Below are 18,873 nucleotides of genomic sequence, written 5' to 3'. Positions count from 1 at the left end.
TTTTAGAAGTTCTCTTATGTTTTGCTTATCCTACATGACTTAAAGAATATCTTTCATTTGTGTGTGATGTGAAGAAATTGGTTTATTTTATTTTACTTTATTTTATTTTATTTTATTTTTCAGGTATATTAAGGCAACATACATTGATTAATATTTGTAATGTGGTAGTGGCCCCCCAAAAAACCACTCGGCACTAAGAGTCCATTGAACTGGGCATAGAAAAAACCACTTAGGAAGCCATCAACTATATTTTTAATTATATGAAGCTGCAAACAATCATAAAGATCCTAACAAAAGCAACTTTGGAGATTGGACTCATAGTTCAGGAGAAATTGAACATAAGTGAATGTGTTTTTCCGGTAAATTTTGCTTTGTGTGTTGGTGATGGATATGGCCTTGACCACCCAATATGAATTTTATGTGCTATATAAAAAGTGATGAATAGGAATTAATACTGAAGAATCAGTTGTGCCCTAAGATAAATTCCCTTTGTTCTACTCCAGAAGCATAAAGAATTTATAGAATTTATATATAGGGAACAGACTTTGTGCTATTGCCTTCCTATTCTTTTTGAACTTCCATTCCAGAGCACATTTTGAAATGTGAGAGGAGCTAATGAGAACCGGATGTATATATGGAAATAGATAAGGCAACAGACATTAGATGGCACTTAAGAACATGCAGCATAGGTCCTGTAGTTTGAAGGACCAACTAAAGCTTCTTCTTGTATACTGCAACTGACTTCCTTCCTGCATCCCTTTTTATTGTCCCTTCCCAGAAAGGAGGTACTGGGCTCTAGGAAATCCTCAGCCAGTGGGACAGCTGCTGTAAACCGAACAATACAAAGGCTACTATAATACAGATGAGGGGCCAAATCACCCTTAAGGTTGAGGGGGACAACAGAAAGATAGAGTAAAATAACATCTTCATCCCCCTCCCTCCTCTGGGTCAGGTGAACTGCAATAAAAGGTGTGACATTATCTGGCTATTCAGTCAAGATTAGAGCTGTATCAAGAAAAATAATTTGGTTTTCTGTCAAGATTTTGATATTTCTAAATTTGGTTTGGTTCCCATTTGGAACAACTCCCAAAAATTTCAAAATGTGCTATGAAATGGAAATTCAACAAGGAATGGGGCTGTTAAACCTAGAAGCTCTGGTGTCTCCACCTCACCATGAGGTCATCTAGTGGCCTACTCTGGAAGTCCTAGAAACTGAGGCTGCTATTGTAACCACCACTGGGCAGATTTGAACCTGGGACCACTGAAGCTTGGTATAGGATCCCCTACAGCTTGACCTATAAAGCCAGCTAGCGTTCAGCCTACGTTATAGAGGTCTCTTGACCTTACCTGTTGCTGTGGTCTAGGTGCCACTGCATGGGACAGTGAATCACACTATAGGCCACTTCTAGACTACAAGCCTCTTTTGAAAGAGCTCATCACTCGAAAAAGAGCCTTTTTTTGAAAGAGCACCCAGGCTGTTTGCATTCAATGATGCCTTTTTTCGAAAGAGCACTTTCAAAAAAAGACATTCTTCTTTGTAAAATGAGGTTTTCCATGGTCGAAAAAACTGCCGCATTCTTTTTATTTAATTTTAAAAGAACACGACAGCAGTCTAGATGCAGGTGAAGTTTTTTTGAAAAAAGGCCACATTTTTGGAAAAAAGCCTGTAGTCTAGAGATACCCTAAATGTGTGTGGGTTACACCATGGCATCACAAGCCTGGGAGCCAGCCAGGGCTTCCCGACTTCCAGCCACTTGTTATTGTCCCTGCTGGGCTGATGGGAAACTGAGAGGCTGCAATTCCATTGTAGACAATATCTTATGGGCATAGGAGCCAGGGAACCCAGGCTTTTGGATCCTCATCAGACTGGCTGACAAGCTGTAGGGGAGCTGGAGAGTGGGAGCTCAGATACCAACATTTCTGAAATCTTGGTTTTTTGTCAGTTTGCTGGTGGGCTTCTGAGCAGGAAGATGATCTGCCAGTAAACAATGTTTCCCATCACAACTGCATCAAAATCCAACAGTCTCCACGAAATGTCTTGATTTTGATTAGCATAGGATAAGAGAGACCTTGTAAAGGAAAAGGGCTGTAAATAGGATGTTTCCCTCACTTACAATACAAGGTCACTTCTTTAAAGGAGTAAAGTTGTCAGAGGGCAAAAATCATACATAAAATAAAAATACCATACATAAAATCCAAAAATTCTATGGTACAAGAGATGTCTCCAGACACACATGGGTAAGCAATACATTTCATCCTGATATTATAGATAGGAATTCTGAAGCTAAGAGAAGAGGTTCACTGCTTAAGTTCATTTCAGCATGGGAAAGAAGGCAAATCTCCTCAGATTTAATTCTGATACTGTCTTACATTCAGGGCCAGGTCTAGGTTTTTTGCCGCACCAAGCAAAAAAAATTTTGGCCACCCCCCACTCTTTTTTTGTCCGGGTAGGGTCCGCGTGTAAATGCAGCTTGCACATCTTGTTAGGGGTGTGCACAGAAATGCAGCTTGTGCGGTTTCCTGGGGGGTGGGTTGCACGCTTCAGGGGGAGCCCAAACCCCGGGGCATTTTCATCTCCTAGGAGATTGCTAGGGACTCCCCACGTGAGGACAATGGGAGGGGACGTTCATCCACAGCAAGCCAGTTAACAACTTCCAAAGCATGCAGCTGTTCACATCACCTAGTGCTGGAGTCCCAGTCCCACTCCTTACTCTACAAAGGGATTTTATTACTAGAAGCCTTATAATCACTCAGGCTCCAACCCCAACACATAAGCTGTCCAACTCTTGGTATCCATGGACAAGAATCAGACTCACTATACAATGAGACAGTTCAAAGGGATTAAGAGAACTTTTGTTTCAACTCCCCAGCTCAACTGTCCAGAATAAGACAGGCACCAGACAACAAAACCCCACTAGCCTAAGACCTATTCCATGAGCGCAGCCCTGTGCTTTCTCCTTCAGGGACGGACCAAACAGCCTCTGAAGCAGGGTGGATTGATTTAAATAGATTTTACTTAAATCTCTAATTGTAATCATGATTTAAACCGGCAAGCAGAAAACCTAGATTTAAATGCACAATTAATCATTTAAATTATATTTTTAAAATATTTTCCTAAAGGGTGATTGAGTCTTATTGATTAGCAACCTTTAAAACATGTTGATTTACAACTAAATATAACCTTTATGCCAAATTTGGTGCTTCTATTTATTAAACAGGAGAGTATACTCAGTACAACTACCAACTAAATAAATGCCCAAATAATTATGTAACTTACATGTAATCAGATTCTTAATTTTTACATTTTTATTCTATTACAAAATGGTGTGTAATAGGAACACTTAAGAGACAGGTTTTACACCATTTATTATTTGCTAAGTGGTGGCTACTTTTTTTAAAACATATGATTTGCATCTACTTCTGTCTGGAAGGAAATTCTATTTAAAATAAACAAAACCAGCATTTAATTTTTGTATGAAATAAAACTACCTTAAATGTGAAGGACACACAACGAAAAAGTATCCAAACACATTTTGCATCTAAAATTAATTTATTAAACAAAGGAAATATCCATAGTGAATTTAACAGATCGAATCTAGTCATCATGTTCTTCAAGATGTTAGAACGCTCTCATAACAAGTTTTTTACTGAGAGAAGAGGAAAACAGGTTTTTTTGCTTCCTCAACTCTCAGTTTTGCAACAGTGAATGAACTAATCATTGAATTGAATCAGCTAAATAAACCAAAGTAATAAAAACATTCTCTCTTCACCTGCAGAAGAAGCTACTGCTGATGTAAACACTGGTTCTGTGTACTTACACTAGCAAACTGGTAGAATGTCTTTAAAAGTTGACAGGAGACATGTTCTATTTAATTTTTAAATTTAATTAATAAATTATTTAAATGGGTTATGATAAATGTAGGCCATAACAATTTTTAATTTAATTTTAAAGGTATATTATTTAAAACAAAGCCTATTTAAATGGGATCACAATTCCAATTTTAATAAAGCTCTCCAGCCCCAGACAGGAAGGGACTTGGGGACATGGGCATTGGGAACACCAGAGTTCCCCTTCCTGAGACAAAGGGAGAGGGAGAATCACCTGGGTCCCAGGCAGGTGTGAGGTTGTCAGGACACAGTACAAGGGGGCTGGGTTCCTGGGCAGGTGTGTATGGGGCGGGGGTGGGGGAGTTCAGGGCCAAGAGAGTAAGTGGAGGGGGAATTGTTTAGAGAGCCAGACAGGAGATGGGGATCCAGGTGTGGGGGAAGGGAGGGAGAAGAGGAGACGGGGTCCCAGCAGGGTTGCAGTGGGCCAGGAGGTGGGGTTGCTGGGCAGAGGCCAAGCTGGGGGAGGTAAAGAGAAGGGGGAGGTGGGGGGGTAGCAGGACAGTGGGCAGAGGCACACAGGCTGGGGGGAAAGCTGGGCAAGGGGGGATTCACAGTCAGCGGAGTTGCAGGGGAGGAAACACAGGCAGGAAGGGGACCAGGGGAGGGGGAGTTGCGGGGAGGGTGCATGGAAGAGGAGGTGGCCGGCAGGGGGTGCACATGAATGGGGGGGCACACTCACAAAGGCAAAGAAGAGGCCACCAGGCTCAGCCTCACCAGCCGTGGCCGCTCTACACCACCCTCCCAGCGGGGGCCACGCCTCGGGGCTGCCCATGCAGAGCTCCCAGTGCCCTGGGGCCAGGCGCAGGCTCTGAGCAGCCGGGCGCGGGGCTCCTAGCTCTGGGTAGCCTCCGTGAGGCTCCTCACTCTGGGGATGGGGCCCCGCTGCAGCGGAGCCCCAGCGCCCACCGAGCCCCTGAACTCCGTCCCAGTGAGCCGGCTGCCGGGAGCAGCCACCATGGCCACAGCCTGCCCCGCCGGGCTCAGCGTTACCAGCCGTGGCCTCCCTGCACCAGGGCCCAATGCCCTACCCTCCTAGCACCCCACCCCACCCTGCCCTGCCCTCCCAGCACCCTGGGACCAGGCACAGGCTCCGAGCAGCCGGGCTCAGAGCTCCCAGATCATGACGGCCTTCACGGGGATCCCCACCGCCCTGCTCCTCCTGCGGGCCAGAATGCCGCCCCGGCAATGTGCCGCCCCAAGCACTTGCTTGTTTTGCTGGTGCCTAGAGCCGGCCCTGCTTACATTGTGTTCTTCAGCAAGTCACCTTTCCTATTTTTTCCTTTAAAAAATGTAGGCGTTACATATTTATACAGTGACAAAGCTCCTCCTTACACTTAGTGGGTCCTGTGCTTTCAGGTGGATTTACTTGCCTCAGAGGCTCACAGATCTCAATTCAGACACTGGCTTGCTGTTTGTTAAGCTACTCTCATCACTGACCAGCATGGGGAACATAGGGGAAACAAAGCATCATAGTCTTTGCAGCCTCTCCCAATGGTATAGGGTAGGACAAACCCTTGTACCAAAACCAGCATTCTCATTCTAGTTCTCAAATGGGAAGTTGATGGTAGAGGGAACCTAGGCCTGCCCTCTACTCTGGCTTCTAGTCAAGGGACCCTATAATAGTAGCTGTCTGTAAAGTTTCTAATAACATTGCATGACAGCTACAAATCCCTAAGCCACAGCCCCATAGTGTTCCCTAGCATCTTCATTGCCAGAAGTTCTTCCCCAAGACTCTCCACCACACTTATTTTCATCAGAGAAAACAGAAGGGAAGCCTTTTTAAAAAAAATCTCATCTGGTTTCTAATTGGCCCACAGGTGTTCTAATTAGTCTGGCTCCCTTGACTGGAAGCCTCCTAATTGGTTCCAGGTGTTCTAATTGGCCTGATTGCTTTAAAATAGTAATAGAAATGTAGCCGTGTTAGTCTGGTGTAGCTGAAGCAAAATACAGGACTAAATAGCACTTTAAAGACTGTTTTTGATCTGAGGAAGTGGGTCTGGCCCACGAAAGCTCATCATCTAATAACCATCTTGTTAGTCTTTAAAGTGCTACATAGTTCTGTGTTTTGATTGCTTTAACTGATTCTAGCAGATTCCTGCTGGTACTGGATCAGCCTTTGTTAGCCTCTTCTGGGAACAGAGTGTAATATGGGGCTAATTTATTTCCCCTCCATTACTCTCCTGTCACCCTCTGGCCTGACTGTCACAATCCTACATAACACTAGCTTTTTATAAACTGAAAAAGATACATTCCTTGTCCCAGAGATATTAACATCTAAATAAGTCAGGGAAATGTAGGACTGGATGGGATCTTGAGACATTGTCTCATCTAATAATCTGTGCTGAGGCAGGACCAACCATATCTAGACCATCCCTGATAGGTATTTGTGTATCCTGTTCTTAAAAATCACCTGTGATGGGGACTGCAAAACATCACTTGGAAATCTAATCCAGTGCTTACCTATCCTCATAGTTTTTCTTAATGTCTAACTTACGTTTCCCTTGCTGCAGATAAGACCACTGCTTCCTGTCCTACCTGCCATGGACATGAAGAACAACTGATGACTGTTCCCTCAGACTGTGAATATATATGAAGATTGTTATCAGTACCTCCCTAGGTCTTCTTTTCTCAGGACCAAACATGCTGAGTTTTTTTAATTTCTCCTCATAGGAAAGCCTGCCAATGAGGTGGGGGTGGAGAGGGAGGAGGGCAATTGCCTTGGGCCCCAGCAATTCAAAGGGGCCCAGGGCTCCCAGCAGCTGCCGCTGCAGCAGTGACAACTGGAGCCCCGGGCCACTCTGCACAACTCTGAGGACTAGGGGAGTGGGCAATGCCACCAAAAGTGTGGCACAGAGGGCTGGTTGCCCCCACCCCACCTCTTCCATGCACACTGAGCCACCTCCTCCCTTTCCCCCATTGCACAGGAGCCCACAGAAGCTGTCAACTCTCCTGCTCATAGGTTAGGTTTTCTAAACCTTTTTTTTTTACCTTACTTGCAGTCTTCTGGACTCTTTCCAAGTAGTTCACACCTTTTCCATGAAAAAGGGTGCCCCAATCACAGTACTCTAGCTGAGGTCTCACCAATGTCAAGTAGCACAGGACAATTACTTCTGATGTCTTATGCATATATAACAGTCCGGTTGAAGTACCACAGAATCCTATGAGGGTTTTTTGCAATTATGACACTCATATTCAATTTGTGATTTACTATAAACCCTGTGCCTTTTTCAAAAGCACCCCTGCCTAGCTTGTTATTCCCCATTTTGTAGTTATGCACTGGATTTTTCATTCATAAATGTAGTACTTTGCATTTGTCTATGTTGCATTTTAGACCAGTTCTTCAGTTTGTCAAGGTTCTTTTGAACTCTGATCCTGTTCTTGAAGAGCTGGTATCATCTGCAAAGTTTTTACACACAATTTCCACAACATTATCTAAATTATTAAAGAAAATACCTGACTCAGGACAGACTTATGTAAGAAATGTCCCACCACTATGACAGCAAAATCATTGATAATTACCTTTTGAGTGTAGTCTTTCAACCAGTTTTGAACCCATATTATAATAATTTCATTTAGATGACATTTCTCTTGTTTGCTTATGAAAGTGTCACATATAATTGTGTCAAAAGCCTGAATAAAATTAAGAGATAGCATGTCTGCACCTTCCCCCCATCAACTATACCAGTAATTGTGACAAAGAAAGAAATCATCAGATATCCAACGCTGAAAAGATAGAATGGAAAAGTGCACATTAACCTGCTTCTCCTTCCTAACCTAAAACTCCTTCCAAAGCTAAATAATTCTCTTGGATATTTGCCATTCAAATGGTGAATCCAAGAACATAACCCTGCAGCCCCATCATGGGTCTAGATTGGCCTAATAAATCACTTGTCCCGAAACAATGCAATTAAGCCTAATTAGCCAGTGTCTTTATTCCTAAACTGTCTCTTCCCAGGGGAGATTTTAGCTTTTGTTTTTTAAATTAGCTTAAGGAGCTAAATTGCTCTGATTGACTTGGCAGAGAAATAGTTTAGCTCTGCCATAGTCTAGGATAGTTTATGTACTTGGGAGTCACTTGTTGCGTTCCATGAACAATTTGAGTCCACTGGTACAAATAACAAATCTTTCTACACACTGTACCCTTTTCATTTTTATCAGTGACTTTTGACCTCCCTTCACTGAGCACACATCCTTGGAAGTCTTCTACAAATGCCCCATTCACACCCTTTCTTTGCCCAGGTTGCTGTTTATTGGCTTGATTAACAGAAGGGCTGGGATATGCAGATCCGGGTGACTTTAAGAGTAGAGAAGTTCAATGAAAATCAAGCCATATTTCTATTTGTCCTTATAAACACCTTCATGAAACAAAGCAGTCAGTTTTGTTTTTCCAGCATAGACTAAGCAATATTGCTCCCCTGTTTGAGAACCACTTTTTAATTTCTTAGACTAACTGTCTATTCCCAAAGACAGGCAGTTACATTGTTTTACAGCAGCTTCAGCCATTTTCACAAATGAAAATAATAATAAAAAAATTAAAAAGCCTAGAGTAAAATGTTATCAAAGCATACCAGCCTACCATGGAGTTGTGAGTGCTCATACCTTGGAAGACTTAGTCATCTTAGATGGTATTTGCTTGTCTATCATCAGCCAAGATCTAATTACTTGGAAGGCATACTGGGATAAGGTTTTTGAGAAAAGATGAACCCAGACCCTCGAGCTTTTGTTAGGGATGTTGCAGTCAAAAAGAAAGACAATCCTCTGGTTAATTTTTTGCCTAATAACCAAGAATTGTATGAAATATCTATGTCCTCCTTAGTTTTCCTTTGAAATATTGTTTCTATTAAAAAAAATAGATGCCTTTTGGACATCAGCTGTTTCCTGTTCCACCATCACCTCATATAAACTAATTAATTTTAAACTTAACTTTAGAGCAGACCAGCAGCAGGTAAAGGTTTGTTTAATCCTTCCCATTTAAACACTAGGTGGTGTACAGTATTCCTTTACTCCTCTGTCAAAGTTTATCTATTATTCTCCTAGCTGCTTTGAATATGTTTATTTTCCTCCCATCTTTTTCAATTGTGCTGTACTTATTATAAGGATTCAACTAGAAACTTATTCTTTCTTTCCCCCCTCACCCAGGAATCAGTCAGGTTGTTTTTCATATCAGTTGTGCCATCAGACAATGGTGTTAAACAAACCTCTCTATTATAACTGCAAATGCTACAATATATATACCTGTTTCCATAGTGCCTTCCATTCCAGGCTCTTTACAAATACTATTTTTTCCTTACCAAATCTTGTCGGTGAGTTTTATTATTCTCATTTTTACACATTGGGAAACTGAGGCATGGAGCCATTAAAGAGGAGTTGTTCAAAGGTGCAAAGGAGCCAGGCAGTTGTCATTTATACATCTCACCTTGATTGATGCACCTGAAGATCCACAGCAACTGTGTAGTATAGACAGGGACACAACAAATTTTCCTCTTTTGTAGCCTGAAACTTATAGAATTAGACTTTCCTTCACCAGAAAAAAAAAGTAACATTGAATATTTGGGTTTGTTTCAGCCCAAACTTAGGGAAAACTTCAGTGTTGACACACAGTCCTTGCTCTGACTGAGACCATACCTCTTTATATAACCATCAATATATACCTATGGGGGGAAATCATCTTAGCTAACCTGAGTGAATCAATTTGAATTCTAAAAAGATCCCATAGATATTGAAAGAGTATTCATGTGGGAAACACAATGACAGTTCAATTATATATGCAAAGTGGAACAGTTCCAAAAGGAAAGACTGAAAGAGATTAATCATAGAATAGCCAGTCACCTGATGGTTAATGGGATGTGGAAGATCTTAAGTCAAGATCCCGGTTTACCACAGGCAGAATGGAATTGGGATGTGAAATGTCTCAGTTTCAGCTTATGTAGAACAGGAAAAACTTTTTAGGACAACAAAACCTTTTCTATGCCCTGCTTTATCTTGGTTTCTATTATATACTTGCTAATTACAAGCCAGAGGTCTGTTAGCATACACGATGGATCTTCATCATTGAAAGATGGCCAGGAGGTACATTTTATATTACAAGGCAATTAAATATTTTGATAAATATGATTACCTATTCAATAATTTGAGTATGAAGGATGAGATAAGTTAAAGGAATCAACATGGGTAGTTAAAGTGGTCCATATAATACTGACCATGATTTAAAAACAACCAACTAAACCATTTAAATGACACAGTCATCAACTGGATTGAAATTTAATTACCTAATTGAGAAGCAGGTGAAAGACAAAGAAATGAAAAGATATTCGGGGCTTCTGTTTGAATGAACTTGTCTGGCCACTGGGTGTCATCCTTGATTCAAATGACGATTAAAGACTTTTTAGATACAGCATAAAATCTGCAACTTCAAAAGCAGTTAAATTCCACTCTATTTGATTGTACATCATACAACAAATTGTTCTACATTTAAATCAGCTATAAAACTGAATACTTGGACAGACAAATTCTCCTTTGTCTCACTGCTTTATTTGGAAATCTAAAATGGCTGGGTATTGTGGAAAAGAGAAAAAGGAATGCAACTTGGATATATTAACAACAAACAATTTGATCTTCAAGTCTCAGCACATACAAACTATCTGTTGCAATTAAGATCATGAGGGGAAAAAATCCATCTGAAAACTTAGGGTTGTAGCCTAGTCTTAATTTTTTCCACTGTCCTGCTTTTCTGACTTTGCATTATCCTACTTTAAAGTAACTTGCGTGAGAGATAATCCCATGTTGCAAAGTTTGCACCTGAAGTTCTACATCTACAACATTTGAGGCTGTCTTAACTCAAGGTTCTCATGGAAATAAAGCTAGGTGCTCACCTCAAAGTTCAGGTGCAGATCCTGATCTGAATGGAAAAATTCTGCAGTGCTTAGAGTTTGGTTCCAATGTATATAGCAGAAATCTTCTTAACTGAGTTATAGGTTGGAAAGGTTTATAACATGAAGATATATTTGTATTTAACAATGTTTAGTTATCTAGACATAGTACAGGGCTTAATAAGTATGTATGGGAAACTGGTTCATTCAGTAAGACTCTAATCTTCTCCCATTCCAGAAAGCCAAGCTGGTGCACTGTTCAAGGTTTCAAAAACTGAGGAAAGTAATCCATATCCCCTCCCCCCCGCCCCCCGCATATCTCTTTTTCCATTCACTCAGCATAAACCATTCCTCCCACTTTGTCTCTGGAAGGCTCACTATAAAGTCCCTTTCCTCTCTCATGTCCTCAACATTTTCTCCAATTAGACCATTACCCTTTTCTCCTCCCACCCACCACAGATAGGCTTGAAAATTGGTGTAGAATCCAACAGGCCTTGTTGCACTGGCCCTAGAGTACATTGTTTGTATGTGGGACTGAAGCCTAAACACAGCAGCAAGAAGAGATGGAGGTTCTGTATGTCCTGTTGGACAACTCCATAAGGACCATAAAAAGGTGACCAGGCCTAGAATGATGGAAAAGCTCAGAGATGGGCAGGGTAGCATGTTTTATTCAGACTTGAATGCTGACTGGAAGAATGAGAAGCAGGGAAAAGAAGATGCATCTTTTGGATCAGATGAGTTAATCTTCTGAGGGACAGAGAAAGGACACATAGGCCGTGTCCAGACTCAGGGGTTTTTTCGGGAAAAGTAGCCTTTTCCCGAAAAAACTTCCCCTGCGTCCAGACTCAAGCCACGTTCTTTCGAAATTATTTCGAAAGAACGCGGCTTTTCTTTCAATGGCGGTAAACCTCGTTTCATGAGGAAGAACGTCTTCTTTCGAAAGTTCCTCTTTCGAAAGAAGGCATTCTTCAATGTAAAGAGGCCATCTTCGAAAAAGAGCATCCAGACTCGCTGGGTGCTCTCTTTCGAAAAAGCGGATTTCTCTTTCGAAAGATCCGCCTGCAGTCTAGACGCGATCTTTTGAAAGAGGCTCTTTCGAAAGATGCTTTCGAAAGAGCCTCTTTCGAAAGAAGCCTGCAGTCTAGACATACCCATAGAGAGAGAGAGAGAGAGAGAGAGATGCCAAACAGCAAGTAGTTCAGCAGAGGAAAAGAAAGATGGAAGTCTGAAAATGGGGGAAGGAAGTACTTGATGGATTCAGATGAATATCCGGTTTTCCTGGCAATTATCTCAAGCAAATCAAAACTTGAGAAGATCAGCTCATAAATGACTGTAAGCCCTGCAATAAGATTTTGGTTGTGAGCAGTTGAGATGATTCCAAGAACCAATCAGCATTATTTTATTATCTATTAGGAGTCTAGACAGTCTAGGAGCCACACATAATGTAATGCAATTGGTTACAGTAATAATATTTCTCCTTGAAATTTGATTTAGTTTACTTTGACCCAACTAAAATAAAAATAAGTACCAGCAATTTCTCCAGGTGTTACAACAGAAAAGATATGTTTACATTTGCTGATGTTTTAAAAATCACCATCGACTATTTTAAAAATGACAGCACCAATTTAACATTTTTAAACAACTATTTCTTTGTATGCAGCCAGCTTCTCTTAGAAGAATACAGAATAGCTTTTGATGAATTATAAAATTATTGAGAAAACAGATATTCATGTAATTCTTCCTAGCTTTAAAAGCAGATATAATTTTAATGAAAACATGCCACTATTAGAGAACTATTAATCAGAGCTAAAACAGTCTTTTATTTTTTTCACCAACTACAGACTAAGATTTTTCAAAAAGTCTAACTCTAAAGGGAGATATGGTGGGTGGGACAATATCTTTTATTGGACCAACTTCTGCCAGGTGTATGAAAGGGATTCAGAATTTACATTTTAAAATAAAACTTTATGGAATCTTTTAATATTAAACTCCAGCTCTAGATGGCCCTGGAACCTGAACCTCCAAAATCTTATCCTCTGTCAGAGAAACAGAGTATATCTGCAGTGTCACAAAGGCAAGAGCATATGTCTGACAGAGGAAAAGAGAAGTGTTTTCCCATTTAAACTTTACAACACCCCTGTGGGTTTTTTCTGGTATGTAGAAATACTTACGTTGGTTTTATAGTCTGGAAATGTTTCTCATGAATGTAGGCACCAGCTAGGCCTCCAGCTCCAGAGTTTAAATACTGTAAAGAATATAGCAACATATATGTTTTGCTGTCATTATTTCTTATATGCTACAGTCCCTTATCCTCCCTCCATAAAAGACAGAGTGGTTCTACAATTTCAATAAGGCTTTTAGTTGTAGCCTTTTGGCCTCATCAATTGTCTTAAAGTGGTGACCCTAGTGAAAATAGATATTTGTTAAATATTTTATTTCTTCAGGTTTGTGTTAAAAAACATCATACCATCATACCATGATATTTGCATTTATACCTTAGAGAAAGACTCTCTTTGAATTTTGGTCCAACGGGTCTGTGCGATTCCTATTTAATCTGAACCTCTTTGCCCATCCCTTAGTGAAACAAAATTATTAAAAACATTTTAAAATGCTAGAGCAAATCTCACCTTGTAGGAACACCAGCAGGCAAAATCTACTCCCCAGTCATGTAGTTGCAATTCTACATTACCAACAGCGTGAGCCAGGTCAAAGCCAACATAGCAACCCTAGAAGAAAGAGAGTACTTCAATATACTCCTAAAAGAATAATTACTATAAAAGTGATTCTGCAAAAAGGATAAATTTATAGCTGTGTGCATCTGCTCCCCATATAACTTCACCAGCATAATCATAATCTGTTTCATTTGGTGATAGAAATAAGTTTTGTATACAGTATATGCATATACACACACATCCCTATATTCAACCACAAACATATAATTTTATGGGCTTCTGTTCAAGGACACATCATTTTACGTACCCAAATTTGATCTATTCTAATGCTATTTGTATTAGAAATAAAAATAATATTATTAATTTAAAAAATATTATATTTAATTAAAAGACATGTTTTGCACACACAAGGATAAATAATTTTTTTTTCAGTTATACAGGAAGGTTCTGATTTTAAGAGCTGTTAAATATTTGAAACTCACATCGCCTTTGTAATTTTGCAAGCTTAGAATTTATGGAAATCTGACTCTTCGAATACTATAACAGGTGAGATAGCATCACATACAGTATCATGAATTTTAAAATTTCTTGTACTTGTCCCTACAATATTCTAACACCCCATGCCTCCTGCTTCTCCATAAAATGGTTATAAGATGGCCATGTCTAGGGAACTGAAACAAAATAATTTGTAATAGCTAAGAGACATGAAACAAAATGTTGTTTTATACACAAAATAACCACTGGATGGCAGCATTTTAAATTAAATGAATAAACGAAAACTTGTACTATATGTTAGTCATTAAAGAAAAGAAAACAAAAATAATACTGCATTTTGTGTATGGACTACAAATTAATACTATTTTACATTTTTCTCTAAAGACACAAACAGAGTTTTTACAAGTGGCATAGTAGGAATGAGTGAGAGCATGGACTGTAATACATCTAAGCCCTGTAATAAAACAAAGGCATTTTAGAAAATCTCTTTTTGCTGTCTCTTGCACAAATGGCATGTCAACTAAATTATTTAAAGAATAATTTAGTATACTTAATTCCTTCTAAAAGCCAACTAACCAAATGAAACAGCATTTACAAAAGTGAGAGACATGTCAATTTTAGTGAAGCTGTTAATGAAGTTGTGAAGCTGTAAAATTATTTCAAAATGATGGGCTGAACTGACAACACCTTATCACTTGCCCAATATAAATTTTAATGATGAGTGAACTGAAACAGGGGCAGAGTTCAGAACTGGCTTGATAAGCATTCTAGCCTTCACATGTCAAGAACGTGTCTACACAGGAACATTCAGAAGAGTTAAGTTGAATCAACTAAAGGAGTGAAAGCTTCAGAAGGGTAGCCAAGTTAGTTTGTACCTAGAAAAATGTAAAAAAAACCAACCAAGTAGGCTAGCAGCACCTTAAAGATTAACAAAACATGTAGTTGATATCATGAGCTTTTGTGGGCACAATCCACTCTTCAGATGTGTGTTCTTTCTTCCACTGAATTGGTTCATCCATTCCCAAAGAACATGCCAGCATTCTACAAACACAATTTTAAAAGCAAAAAATCTTGTAGTTTAAAGTGTCCACCATACTTTTGTTGTAGTTATGTTGGTCCTAGGATATTAAAGAGACTCAGTGGACAAGGTAATATCTTGTATTGGACCAACTTCTGATGATGAAAGAGACAAACTTTTGAGTTACACAGAGCTCTTCTTCAGGTACTGAAATGAATAAGAAATTCTTCATACTGAAATGAATAAGAAGTTTGGTAAAATAGAAGAAAAGTGCTTAGAAAGATAGATGGCCTTGTGGTTAAGGCACCAGAATGGGACCCTGAAAATGTAAAGTTAAATGCCAATGGACATGGGTATGATCTTGGGCAAGTCTCCTTTCCTTTACCTCAAGTTGCCATCTCCGAACTAAGATAATCATACTTCCCTACACTGATTTAAACAATAAGACTCTGTGCACATAGATTGCAATGGAAGTTAAAGCAAACAAAGTGCTCACACTACACTGACTATGTGGGAAGAGGGTTTCTGTGGGAATATTGCTTCTCTAAGCCACAGAGACCATGAGGAGCTCTCCTTCTATTTTTGCCAGAGGAGAGGGATCTGTGGTCCTGACAGCCTCCTCATTTTTAATTCAACTTCTGAAAGACATTGCTGGAAAGTTTCCGGGTAGTTGCTGATAACTAGCAGGTAGCAGCTCAGCATGGTCAATGACATTTGGAGGAAAAGAACTGACTGCTTCATGCAAGCGCAGCTGGGACATTTTAGAAAGAAAGTCAAGAAGAGAAATGAAGATGAAGTATTTTAAAGCATTTCCTACTGGGACCTGAGAGATTAAATATAGTCTACATGTTGCACACAGTGGGCTGAAGGAACAGTATTTCTATTACATAATTTATTATAAAAAAGTGAACTTGGAAATTAAAGTTTTCAAGAAGTTGACTATTTTTAACTGGTTCAGGAGATTAGAGGGCCACCCCCTAAAAACAAAGATGAAAAATGTAAAACAGGAAAGTATTGCTGTACCTTCCACTGCCTACACCCTGCTGATTAAAGCTTGGCACAATATGTAGTCATTTTCATTTATATGAAAGACCAAAGATGGAAAAATAGCTTGAGGTGATTTTTCAAGCTTAATTTAGCTCATTTAATATTTAATGGCTTAATGAAGCTATCTGTGTTCACAGTTTTCACTCTGGGAGAAATCTTAGTTTAAGCAGAGAACTTAAGTAATTGATTTTAAAAAATTCAAAAGGAAATCAGTAATTTAATTCATTCGTAACTGACCTCAGTCTTCTTGAAATGCTTTTTCAGACCTTTCTGAACCTGCCTTATAAATCTCTGTTAAGCAGTTTTAGGGCAACCATTGCGATGTACCATTTAAGTTTCCATGCTTAAAAGATTTTAAAGATTCTCTGTGAAGAATATTTCCCTCTTCCACACTGTTTGACTATAATATTTAGTGAGTTGTTTATAAAGTATATTTATTTCTTCTCTTATCACAGTTTTATCTTGCATTTTACCCTTTCTTCTGTCTTTTTTCTTCTCTTCTCCCTACTTTACATTCTGTTCATTTTGTTATTAGTCATCAGTGCATTTTGATCTGAACATGAGGCAATTGCAGCTCATTCCTATTTTTAGCATCCCAAAGATTAAAAACTTTCTTTTGCTAATATTTTGACGTTGGCTGTCCAGAGTTTCATTCTAGCCAGCAACAGTTTCATCATCCCCAAAACAGGCAGAAAGAGATGTGGTCTTTCAGTTAGCTGTGCCTCAGACCATGGACATGGAAAGTACAGAGCACTAGTGTGATGTGATTCTGCAAGTTTTCCCTGCCTAAATGCCAGGCTACTAAGTGCTGACATGAAGAGCTCATGCCTTGGTGACTGAGCGACATGAGCTCTTGATAGTTTTTCTAGTTATCCTTTGTCTTGTCTGGGTACTTCTTAAACCAATCTTCAGCCACCTGCTTATTTCCGTGAAGCATTTTGATATCTATGTGATAGCTCTAGTCCTGTCCACTGAGGAGAGAAAGGTAAGTGTCACTAGCATATTAATTGAGCAAACTTTCCAAGATACTTCATATATAAACTGAACAGATGGGAGGAGGGAAGATAGCACATGCAGACCGGTACATGTGAAAGCTCCTGTGAAAGAGGAACAGTTGCTTATCATAACTATCTAGGAACTTTCCAAGATGAATGAGTGAATTCAACTCAGTGCTATCCTGGACTACTCTTACTAGGCAGTGTAACTGAGGGTATGTCTACACTACCCCGCTAGTTCAAACTAGCAGGGTAATGTATGCATACCGCACTTGCTAATGAAGCCCGGGATTTGAATTTCCCGGGCTTCATTAGCATAAGCGGGGAGCCGCCATTTTTAAATCCCCGCTGCTTCGAACCCCGTGCAGCGCGGCTACACGGGGCTCGAACTAGGTAGTTCGGACTAGGGTTCCTATTCCAAACTACCGGTACACCTCGTTTCACAGTAGTAGTACAAGTATAGATATTTCATTAAAAGCTGGTAGTAGATTGCCTAATCTAGTGGTTCTCAAACTATGAGTTTGGAACCCAAAGTAGGTTGTGACTCCATTTTAATGGAATCATTGGGACTGGCATTAGACTTGCTGCAGTCCAGGGCCAAAGTCAAAGTCCCAGTAGCAGGGCTCAAGTTACAGGTGTCCTATCTGGGGCGTAAACCCCCTTCCTGTAGTCACAGTGCTTGGTCTTGGTCTTTTGTGGGGCTCAGGAGAGCTCAGGCTTTGGTCCTCTCTTCTGCAGTTGTGTAGTAATTTTTGTTATCAGAAGAGGAACACAATGCAATGAAGTATGAGAAACCTTGGCCTAATCTGAAAAAAACATCGATGAACTTGGTAAATAAATGGCTCAAATGCTTTTGCTAGCTTTCCCATTAGCCACAAGGGACACTAATGATTATATATGGGATGATTTAAACAGTTTTCATTTGCCTCTAGGACTCTCAGGGTACGTCGACATTTGCTCCCTAGTTCGGACTAGGGATGCAAATGTAGGTGACTGAAATTGCTAATGAAGCAGGGTTTTAAATATCCCATGCTTCATTAGCAAGATCTCACCCAGTGCGCTAGTCCAAATCACAGCTGATTCAAACCAGAAAGTGCACACCAGGATGCTGTAATTTGAACCAAAGCCCTTGGTTCGAACTAACGTTACTCCTCAAAAAATGAGGAGATATCTTATAAGGAGAAGTCTTGAAAACTGTGGAAGCAGCTGCAAACCAGCTCTGTCAAGACTTATTTAAAGTATGAGCTCCCTACAGACCAGCAAGCGTTGCATGGACTGCAACCTGGAAATTACTGAAGTGAATGTCTTCAATATTTTAGATATCTGAGAATAGTAGAAAAGTTTGTTTCATGAGAACTTCATAAAAATGTATAGTGTTTAGATAGTTCAGAGGGTTGCAACTGTATGTGTCTTTGAATGTCTAAAATGTCTTGCCATACTTTTAAGGACTCCCAGACCAGTAACACATCATCAGTGTTTAGAAATGCAGCTTTGTGTTGCATTAATAGTCACGAGTAGTCATTAAATTTAGGAACCTGAATACAGGTACAAGTTCCAAGTTCTAAACATGACTCCATCAAAGCAGTTAAAGCACTTGACTTTCAATAGAAGTTGACCATTTAACTCCCCTAGGTATTTGAAAATCCCTAGAGGAGCCAACTGATCCATGTCCCATGGCACTTTTATTTTGAGCCATTAAAGCTTTATTGATTTGCAGACAGAAGAGACTCCATTTGTCTTACAATTGTGGATGCTAATGAGATGGATGACTGCTGGAAATTCACTGTCCTCTTAAGTATTTCAATCACATAGAAGTAATAAAATGCTTGACTAAGATATATACATACAAATCAACTGATAAGCCCTAATGAGGACATTGTAGTCTGAGC

At 39.8% G+C, this 18,873-nt stretch overlaps 1 protein-coding gene across 1 annotated transcript in view; it reads right to left on the bottom strand.

The window, feature by feature from the left end:
* KYNU (kynureninase) overlaps nucleotides 1-18,873 on the bottom strand; it is a 100,956-nt gene that overhangs the window by 35,506 nt on the left and 46,577 nt on the right. The window contains exons 9-10 of the mRNA XM_025191031.3: nucleotides 13,385-13,483; nucleotides 12,929-13,002 (exon numbers count right to left, since the gene is read on the bottom strand). Coding sequence (XP_025046816.3) covers nucleotides 12,929-13,002; nucleotides 13,385-13,483 — 173 coding nt within the window. The remainder of the gene's footprint in view (nucleotides 1-12,928; nucleotides 13,003-13,384; nucleotides 13,484-18,873) is intronic.

The sequence above is a fragment of the Pelodiscus sinensis genome, chromosome 7, assembly GCF_052426305.1.
Source record: "Pelodiscus sinensis isolate ZL-2025 chromosome 7, ASM5242630v1, whole genome shotgun sequence".
Classification (NCBI taxonomy): Eukaryota; Metazoa; Chordata; order Testudines; family Trionychidae; genus Pelodiscus; species Pelodiscus sinensis.
The sequence above is the reverse complement of the archived record's forward strand: the minus strand, read 5'-3'. Positions and strand labels throughout refer to the sequence as shown.